This window comes from Haliotis rufescens, unplaced genomic scaffold (assembly GCF_023055435.1).
Source record: "Haliotis rufescens isolate VD_foot unplaced genomic scaffold, xgHalRufe1.0.p SCAF_13, whole genome shotgun sequence".
Lineage (NCBI taxonomy): Eukaryota > Metazoa > Mollusca > Gastropoda > Lepetellida > Haliotidae > Haliotis > Haliotis rufescens.
In genome coordinates this window covers 15,783,810-15,794,652 of record NW_025963813.1, presented here as the reverse complement: position 1 = coordinate 15,794,652, position 10,843 = coordinate 15,783,810, and the positions used below count along the sequence as shown (strand labels likewise).

General features: G+C 41.1%; 1 protein-coding gene across 1 annotated transcript; it reads left to right on the top strand.

Annotated features, from left to right (window-relative positions):
* Window positions 1-2,162: 2,162 nt before the first annotated feature.
* On the top strand, window positions 2,163-5,742 carry LOC124126537 (EGF-containing fibulin-like extracellular matrix protein 1). Its single transcript, XM_048394766.1, has 4 exons — window positions 2,163-2,458; window positions 3,416-3,538; window positions 4,385-4,549; window positions 5,525-5,742. The coding sequence occupies exons 1-4, from the start codon at window positions 2,392-2,394 to the stop codon at window positions 5,644-5,646; spliced, it is 477 nt and encodes a 158-aa protein (XP_048250723.1). The 5' UTR covers window positions 2,163-2,391; the 3' UTR covers window positions 5,647-5,742.
* The last annotated feature ends 5,101 nt before the right edge of the window (window positions 5,743-10,843 follow it).

Genomic DNA, 10,843 nt, shown 5'->3' with positions numbered 1-10,843 from the left:
CAACTGACAGTTTGTTGTTGATGATAACCTGCATGGTATAGAACTGACAGTTTGTTGTTGATGATAACCTGCATGGTATACAACTGACAGTTTGTTGTTGATGATAACCTGCATGGTATACAACTGACAGTTTGTTGTTGATGATAACCTGCATGGTATACAACTGACAGTTTGTTGTTGGTGATAACCTGCATGGTATACAACTGACAGTTTGTTGTCAGTGATAACCTGCATGGTATACAACTGACAGTTTGTTGTTGGTGATAACCTGCATGGTATACAACTGACAGTTTGTTGTTGATGATAACCTGCATGGTATAGAACTGACAGTTTGTTGTTGGTGATAACCTGCATGGTATACAACTGACAGTTTGTTGTTGATGATAACCTGCATGGTATAGAACTGACAGTTTGTTGTTGATGATAACCTGCATGGTATACAACTGACAGTTTGTTGTTGATGATAACCTGCATGGTATACAACTGACAGTTTGTTGTTGATGATAACCTGCATGGTATACAACTGATAGTTTGTTGTTGATGATAACCTGCATGGTATACAACTGACAGTTTGTTGTTGATGATAACCTGCATGGTATACAACTGACAGTTTGTTGTTGGTGATAACCTGCATGGTATACAACTGACAGTTTGTTGTTGATGATAACCTGCATGGTATAGAACTGACAGTTTGTTGTTGATGATAACCTGCATGGTATACAACTGGCAGTTTGTTGTCGGTGATAACCTGCATGGTATACAACTGATAGTTTGTTGTCAGTAATAACCTGCATGGTATACAACTGATAGTTTGTTGTTGGTGATAACCTGCATGGTATACAACTGACAGTTTGTTGTCGGTGATAACCTGCATGGTATACAACTGACAGTTTGTTGTTGATGATAACCTGCATGGTATACAACTGACAGTTTGTTGTTGGTGATAACCTGCATGGTATACAACTGACAGTTTGTTGTCAGTGATAACCTGCATGGTATACAACTGACAGTTTGTTGTTTGGTGATAACCTGCATGGTATACAACTGACAGTTTGTTGTTGATGATAACCTGCATGGTATACAACTGACAGTTTGTTGTTGGTGATAACCTGCATGGTATAGAACTGACAGTTTGTTGTTGATGATAACCTGCATGGTATACAACTGACAGTTTGTTGTTGATGATAACCTGCATGGTATACAACTGACAGTTTGTTGTTGGTGATAACCTGCATGGTATACAACTGACAGTTTGTTGTTGATGATAACCTGCATGGTATAGAACTGACAGTTTGTTGTTGATGATAACCTGCATGGTATACAACTGATAGTTTGTTGTTGATGATAACCTGCATGGTATACAACTGACAGTTTGTTGTTGATGATAACCTGCATGGTATAGAACTGACAGTTTGTTGTTGATGATAACCTGCATGGTATACAACTGATAGTTTGTTGTTGATGATAACCTGCATGGTATCCAACTGATAGTTTGTTGTCAGTGATAACCTGCATGGTATCCAACTGATAGTTTGTTGTCAGTGATAACCTGCATGGTGTACAACTGACAGTGTGTTATTGATGACAACCTGCATTGTATACAACTGACAGTTTGTTGTCGCTGATTACCTGCATGGTATACAACTGATAGTTTGTTGTCGGTGATTACCTGCATGGTATACAACTGACAGTTTGACAATTGACAGTTTGTTGTCGGTGATAACCTGCATGGTATACAACTGACACGCCATGTTATAAGTGAAATATCGTTTAACGCGGCATCTCACTCACTCACTCACTCACTCACTCACTCACTCACTCGAGGTTTAACTTGCTAGGGACGTAGTGAGGTACATGGAATTTTATAAAAACGTCTTGACACATACAGTTCAAGCATTTTACATGTAAAGCAAAATAGATACTTTTATTACAGTTGTAACTTCAACTTCAACGTGGACTTACAGGACTCTTCTGAATATAAATAATAACAAAATTGTAGACGGACATGCTGCCTTCGAACATGTTTATTTTGTTGTCCACAAGCCGTCATAACATTACATTCTCGAAGAAATGTGAACGGGAGGTCAGTCACTGTGTCACGTGACGCTCATTGGACGTTCTCTGTGCCCTGCAGTGCAGAGAGACTAATCTCGGCGTTATCACAGCCGTACAAACAAATGATGGATGGACACACATACCTGTGGTCGATATATTGCTATTGTTCCGTATTATTATTTGAAAGTTATGGCTATGTTTGCTGTCATTCCATAACCAGAAGAATGAAAACAAAACATTTTATTTTTGTGTGGACTGGGACAGGGCAGCTATATAAGCCCCTGACTTTCTACCAAAGCTGCACATTCACTTGACTGACACTCGCTCTTGCACACCATGTTCGCTTCACTTCCCGTCCTTGCCATTGTCTTCGCGGTCTACCTGCCGTCGACAGAAGCTCAGAGTAAGTCAACATCTTGCATCTCTTATCATTCATAGGGGTGTTTATTTACATGGGGATGGTTCTGTCATAGGCTCGCTGGCCAGTTAATGATGTTATATGGGCAACTTTTGATAATGTTCGAGTGAGTGAGTATGGTTTTACGCCGCTTTTAGCAATATTCCAGCAATATCACGGCGGGAGACACCATAAATGGGCTTCACACATTGTACCCATGTCGGGAATCGAACCCGGGTCTACGGCGTGACGAACGAACGCATTAACCACTAGGCTACTCGACCGCCCCAGATAATGTTCGAAGCACGGAATTCGTTTTCACATCCTGCTCATGAATGTGGATGTTTTACATGATCTTTCGACATAAATCGTTATTCAAGTGTTGTTTCCGTAGAAACAAGGTAAATTAGTATTTTGATATTGTCTTAATCAATTTGTATTCATAGTACTAGTCTATTGGCCATGGTGAATTCTGTGACCCTATGTTGAGAAGGGAATGAGGGATAGCCACGTTGAATTGGAAACGTCGCGAGATTTTGATTGGACTATGCATAGACTCGTTAGTCCAGACAAAATGTAACTCCATAATACCAGCCTAGTTCGGCAAGGGTGGAAACTGGACTTTTACAGTCCGTTAACTCTCTTGCCTCGGGAAGATGCACAATTCTTAGAATCGTATTTACTGGTAACTTATATTGATATGAACATTACTTTGTTACTTGTTTGTTCCCACCTCAATCCTCAGTATTTAAGTTATGATCTTTGAGGAGAAAGATCACATTCTATTTCAGGGCAAAAAACCCCCCCAAAACATTGCATATTTTCTTGTCTGTTTTGATTTTCATTTAAAAACTGGTAGCCTCACTTGATGGAATGATCGTAAGACAGACGTCTTTGTGAAAGCTTTGTCGCCAAGAACCATAGATGCAAACAGAGTTGAGATTACCTCCCTGTCGTTTACAGCCCTGTGCGACACTGCTGGCTGTCTGAATGGCGTCTGCGTCCTGCCTCCAGCTGTTGCTGCCCCCACGTGCAGCTGCAACCCCGGCTTCCAGCTGACCGCCGCCGAGCCAAACATCTGCTTCGGTAAGTCACAGACATCACCTTTCCATTTAGCAACTGACCAACAAATCCAAACGTCTGCTTCAGTAAGTCACAGACTTCACCTTCCATTTAACAACTGACCACCAAACCCAAACGTCTGCTTCAGTAAGTCACAGACTTCACCTTTCATTTAGCAACTGACCAACAAACCCAAAAGTCTGCTTCAGTAAGTCACAGACTTCACCTTCCATTTAACAACTGACCAACAAACCCAAACGTCTGCTTCAGTAAGTCACAGACATCACCTTTCCATTTAACAACTGACCAAAATATAATACAAAGGAATTACAAGTGGTTTTCGGGTATGAATTTTGTATTGTCAGAAAGTTCCACACAGTGCTTCACACAACCCGTGGTACGTATATGTTTACACATTGTATTTGCCGACTGGACTTAGGATCGGGTGGGTACAAGCTGGGACCTGGTTGATTGTGTGTCATCTACAATAACGGCCTGGATCGTTGACTTAAACAAGAAAAAGTCCAGATACAGCTGACTATGGTGTCAAACAACAGTATTCAATTCTGTCAACTCAGAATGAATATCACAATGGAGAATATGGATATAATATCGAGGGAAATATGAAGTCTTCAAACATTTCTGGATAACAGTTTATATTTATCCTGATGACATTTGATTAATATATCTTGATCCTTCATGCAAGCAGTATCACGAGACGTCTAGAAACAATACAAAAATAATGATCCTTGGGTCTACCAACATCGAAGCGCCAATCAAATGTAGGAAGAATACTGTTGACAAAACATGATTATTTTTGTACTGTTGTATCTGTGGTTCAAGTAGAACTTGCATATTTTGTTGTTGCAGATATTGACGAGTGTTACGGCAACACGTACATCTGTGGGGTGAGTTTTGACCCCTACCTCCGCATCTCTGTCCCCAGCGGGAGGTGTGTCAACACCCCGGGCTCCTATTACTGCATGTGCAACCCCAACGTGGCCCTGTCATCCTTCGACAACAAGACCTGTATATGTAAGTGTCATACGTCCAACACTAGACTGTCTCTCAGTCCCTGGACCATATTATGTTTCTTTCCACCCAGCTCTTACTAACATCTAGTCTCTGAAATGAACATATCGTACAGAAAAAAACAGTTGTTCAATTATCTTAATAAAAATATAATAAAAGGGAGCCCAGTGACTCTTCATTTTCAGATACTGCATTAATCTAGACTTGCTAAACATCATAGACTTGCATGGGCTGTATTTGATCTAATTTGTATCAAGGTCTGTAAGACAGACTATCTCAGTCCCTGAACTATATTAGGTTTCCTTCCGCCCAGCCCTTACCGTAACGCTGTAGCCTTAAATGAGTGAGTGAGGTGGGTTTAATGCCGCTTTTAACAGTATTACAGTTATATCACGGCGTGTCAGCTTAATGTGGGAGGAAAGCCCGAAGTGATGCAGGTCTCAGTCGTTTACCACTTCGGTGAAACCCACTACCATGGGTATGGAGCTGACAAACCTAGAAATATAATAGGGGCGAACCGGGATTCGAACCTACAGTCATAGGTTTCTGGCGTGCCCAAGGGACGCAACTCTGCACAGCGAATCGCGGCGCCTTAGACGACTAGGCTACCCGTGCCCCCGTCGCCTTAAATGAAGAAAGTCTAGATTTTCTAAAGGTTCTGAACCTTCTTTTAAATTTAAAAGGAGTTGTTTGTTTCCATCAAAATTATATATATTTTCAAAGACTTTGTGTTCGTCAAGTTCAAAACCTGCACAGCTTTATCGTTAATGTCATTGTAAACAACATTGACCCCTACATACATGGGGGTTTGGTCGGGGCGCATGTCCGTCAGTTGGCGTGTGTGACAAACACAATGTCAAATACTGCTTGGAATACCAACAAATGTGTTACGGAAACTCTACCAAAACGTCGACACAAACATACATATAGCCTAGGCACAACGTGGTTTTTGATTTGCCCATTTGACTTTTTTTACAGCCATTCCCATTCAACAGCAGCAGCAGCAGCAGCAACAACAGCAGCAGCAGCAACAACAGTACTTCTATCAAAGCCTTCTCAACCTGTACCTTTTCGACCAGTTTGAACTATTTGATTTTTAACAACAAAATATAAATTCATTCTCAAATATATATATGTCAATATTTTCATGTAACCTGATATAATCATCTGTCTTTTGAATAAAATATATTATCAACTGAAAAGATAGTGATTTTTTCCTATTGTGTTATCATTGCATTGGATTATTATAACAGAATAGGTTATCTTGTCCTATTTTGATAATTTATCCTGAATTAAAATTTAATCTTCAGGAAAAGGCACAGCACAAATCCTCTTGAAGGCGTGTCGTGTCAAACTAACGACGTCATATAAGACATTGATTTTCCCCTTTATATGTTGTAAAGATACAACTGAAGTTATCGCAAAGAGTCAGCCACCATTAGGGGCATCATCAGAACCGTTTCCAAGTTTTAACATGATGAAATACACACTCCGGCGCAGTGGTGATGTCCCATAACACCCCTGCCACAGGCCAATTTGCATATCATGTGACGCGTTTTTTTCTGAAATCAGAATAGAACGGACTAGTGCAAGTATTTGTGGGCGCTTTACATATTGTTTTGCATAATTATATAGATATGCTTCTGCAACTGCGACAGTGAGTTGCAAAAAAACAAAACATTTTTACACCAAAGTGACCGTATCGCTAGCTCTGCGGGGGGCTTCGATGACAGCACGTGGAGCCGTACAACCAATGTAAACAACGGATAACTACGCAATGGAAATAGCTTTTGACGATTTAGGATATTTTCTCAATGAAATTTAATCAATCTAAGACATATGTTTATCCAGATATGTAGACTTGTCAAAAATAAAACAGATGAAAAACATGTCCAATATCATGACTGTGTAAGATGTGACGAATCGTCACATTGCGCTTGCCTGTGGCAGAGGTACGATGCTGGTCGCATGGAACTCTGGGTAGGAGAGTAATTCTGTCCACCAACATTTCAATTCTGAAACTGACTCCATACTTGGCATGATATTTGGGACTTTAGACGACAATACCATCCATCTAGTAGCAGTATATTCCGAGAAGAGTGTCGCATTCGCCCCAAATGGCCCTGCGAGAAGGTGGACATGTCCTGTGTTTAAGTAAGTGTATGATGATGTTATTGGTAGACTGCAAAAACGAGAAAAACAGAATTGGAATAATCCCATTTTGTCGCAACCAGCTGTCATCCAAAGTGTGGCTACCCAACATGAAAGGTTGTTTCTTAATTTCTTTAACGCCTCACTCAGCAATATTCCAGCTATATGACGGCGGTCCGTAAATAATCGAGTCTGGACCAGACAATCCAGTGATTGACATCATGAGCATCGATCCACGCAATTTGGATCGATGACATGCATCAACCAAGTCAGCGAGCCTGACCACCCGATCCCGTTAGGAACCTTTTACGACAAGCATAGTCGCCTTTTTACGGCAAGCACGGGTTGCTGAAGAACTATTCTTACCCGGATCTTCACGGGTCTGAACACAATGTTCGTTGGTTGGTTGGTTTGCTGTTTAACGCCGCACTCAGCAATATTCCAGCTATATGACGGCGGTCTGTAAATAATCGAGTCTGGACCAGATAATCCAGTGATTAATATCATGAGCATCGATCCACGCAATTTGGATCGATGACATGCATCAACCAAGTCAGCGAGCCTGACCACCCGATCCCGTTAGTCGCCCTTTACGACAAACATAGTCGCCTTTTACGGCAAGCATGGGTTGCTGAAGACCTATTCTACCCCGGATCTTCACGGGTCTGAACAGAATGTAATGAAATATACGGAATTATGTAAACTCTAATGACAAATGTTTTTATTGTATTTCCGTGGATCGAACATGCAACCTTTACAGCTGTAGCCCAGCAAGTGTACCACAAGGCTGCAGTGCCGCTGATAAACCACAATGCTTTTCAATGCACCCGTACACCAGCAACAGATATTTTACGCCCGCTTCGTAAGGTTCATGGAAAGTTTGTTTAAATCATGAACATGAAAATGTCGGTTTATAAGTCAAATAAAACATGTACCCCCGGTAATTAGATTAAAAACCCTCGTCCAAGGGTTTTATTCCTTGGATTTGGGTTTTAAATCTCAATAAAACCCTCTGACGTGTTGTATCCTACACTTATGGTATAAAGTCTAGTATTATATTACTCAAACGCCATCTTAACGTTTTCTACGACACATCTTGTTACATGGTGAAGATATTCAATAACCATTCAAGGGCTGACCCAGAAAAAAGTGACATATATTTGTATGATGATATTCAGTTAGTTATTAGGACGCATAATAATAAGGATGATGTTCGGTTACCTGTAAAGAGTTACGTTTTACATATTACGCTCTACTTGTCTACGGATGAAGGGGGCGGTCGGGTAGCCTAGTGGTTAAAGCGTTCGCTCGTCACGCCGAAGACCCGGGTTCGATTCCCGACATAGGTACAATGTGTGAAGCTCATTTATGGTGTGCCCCGCCGTGATGTTGCTGGAATATTGCGGCGTAAAATCAAAACTCACGCACTCACTGATGAAGGAGGAAGAGAGAGGAAAAGTGGAAAGCTTGGTGAAAAGTGTGATGAAGAAGGGCAGGAGGGGGCTTGCGTGCCCAAGGGACGCAACTCTGCACAGTAAATTGCGGCGCCCCTCCAGACTTGTGTAGTGTGAATTTGACTATGGACATGGATAGAACATAAAGAAAGCGTATATTTTATTCTTTTGCCTTGACTATAATTCAGTTAATGCAGTGCCTATAGTTTCTTTCCTTTCAAATCGACCATTTACGCTACGAAACACCCTGTTACCTAGACCCAGCACACATGCACGTGCTCCATTGCACGAGGAAATCACGACAATGTCAGCTATCACAACAATGCATGGTTCAGTTTATACATCTTCTATTTGAGAGCTCAATTCATTATTAACATAGTTGATACACTGAAATATCTTTTAGTCGTGCTATAAAATAACAATAATTCTTACCAAAGTCTCTTGGTTTGATGCTTCAGTATTCAAGTCTTGTTGCACGTGCTTCTCGTGTGGCTGCGACGGTATTATGTCAACAATGTCACCGTGACCGGCAACACACAGGTGTTTCACACCATATTAACAGGGAACCGGATCACCTGTTCACTGTTTCAAATGTTATGCATTTTTATTTGTTTTTCTGTTTTCTGTTTTATTTTTTGTAATATATTTCTTAAAACTTCAGACAATTTTTCTGTCATTCCTACTTATCCAACAATATGTTATCTACATATACCTTGCAACAGGCCCCAACTGAGGATTATTCTCTCCCACTTTTTCTCATGTATTGTGTATTGACGCCTTTGGTTGTTTTCGATTTTCTATATTTTGGGGCATTGGAATATGTCCAACTTTTCATGCCTATTTCGGGGTAACGGGAGGCCAAGTTGTTTAATTAGCTTGCAGAGTTGTGTCCCTTAGGCACGCCAGGAAACTATTATCGTGGGTTTGAATCCCATATTCACCAAAGTGGTAAACGTCTGAGACTTGCAAGTTGACACACTGTGATAAAACTTAATTACTTTTCAGAGGGGCGTCAATTTAAACTTACCCACTCACTTCAAAGCTGAAAATGTGTTGGAAGCCCACATTGGACCCATAACCATTCAAAACAAATCTTACCAATTCACAGATGCGCGTGATGACAAGTGTTTGAAGCGCCATCATTTCCTTGCTGATGCTGTCACCCGTGTTTAAACCTTGTGAGTGTATTTCCTTCACCCCGATGTGTCAGTCAGTGGATTTAACACCCAAGATAATATAAAGTCAAATGTCGTTTTCCTTAAGAGAAATACACCTACATGTATCTGGTTGCCTGGTGGCGTTGGATAAATGCCACGGCCAATAACATAGACAGGTGATGCCTGCAAGGGGGTGCTAACAGTAACACACATCGTCAGAACACAAGTGGTGCTAACAGTATCAACCATCACCAGAACACAAGTGGGTGCTAACAGTATCAACCATCACCAGAACACAAGTGGGTGCTAACAGTATCAATATCACCAGAACACAAGTGGTGCTAACAGTATCACACATCACCAGAACACAAGTGGTGCTAACAGTATCACACATCACCAGAACACAAGTGGCGCTAACAGTATCACACATCACCGGAACACAAGTGGGTGCTAACAGTATCACACATCACCAGAACACAAGTGGTGCTAACAGTATCACACATCACCAGAACACTGGTGGTGCTAACAGTATCAACCATCACCAGAACACAAGTGGTGCTAACAGTATCACACATCACCAGAACACAAGTGGTGCTAACAGTATCAACCATCACCAGAACACAAGTGGGTGCTATAAGTATCAACCATCACCAGAACACAAGTGGGTGCTAACAGTATCAACCATCACCAGAACACAAGTGGGTGCTATAAGTATCAACCATCACCAGAACACAAGTGGGTGCTAACAGTATCAACCATCACCAGAACACAAGTGGGTGCTAACAGTATCAACCATCACCAGAACACAAGTGGGTGCTAACAGTATCAACCATCATCAGAACACAAGTCGGTGCTAACAGTGTTGCACACATCACCAGAACATAACAAACCAATGCCACATGAAATATATGTTATGAGTCACATATTGAACAACATTTTCACATGTAAAATACACATGCAACGCAAGGCACGGATATAGCCATGGACAATTGTTGTACGGTTTGTTTTATTACAGAAATTATTTTGTCTTCACATAGAATATTTGCCTACTGCTCCATGAGAAGATCGACACTCCGACACAGGGATCCAGGGATCGTACTATGTCAGGTGTAAATTATCCAGTCTTATTATGTCAGGTGTAAACTCTCCTGTTTCATTATGTCAGGTGTAAATTATCCAGTCTTATTATGTCAGGTGTAAACTCTCCTGTTTCATTATGTCAGGTGTAAACTCTCCTGTGTCATCATGTCAGGTGTAAACTGTCCTGTCTCATTATGTCAGGTGTAAACTTCCAGTCTCATTATGGCAGGTGTAAACTCTCCTGTTTCATTATGTCAGGTGTAAACTGTCCAGTCTTATTATGCCAGGTGTAAACTCTCCTGTCTCATTATGTCAGGTGTAAACTGTCCTGTCTCATTATGTCAGGTGTAAACTGTCCTGTCTCATTACGTCAGGTGTAAACTGTCCTGTCTCATAATGTCAGGTGTAAACTGTCCTGTCTCATTATGTCAGGTGTAAACTGTCCTGTCTCATTA

Excerpts from the sequence above, each read along its gene's own strand:
- LOC124126537 (XM_048394766.1), top strand. The coding sequence starts at position 2,392 with ATGTTCGCTTCACTTCCCGTCCTTGCCATTGTCTTCGCGGTCTACCTG. Across the intron at positions 2,459-3,415 it reads GCCGTCGACAGAAGCTCAGA|CCCTGTGCGACACTGCTGGC; the intron begins GTAAGTCAACAT and ends TGTCGTTTACAG. Across the intron at positions 4,550-5,524 it reads CGACAACAAGACCTGTATAT|CCATTCCCATTCAACAGCAG; the intron begins GTAAGTGTCATA and ends CTTTTTTTACAG.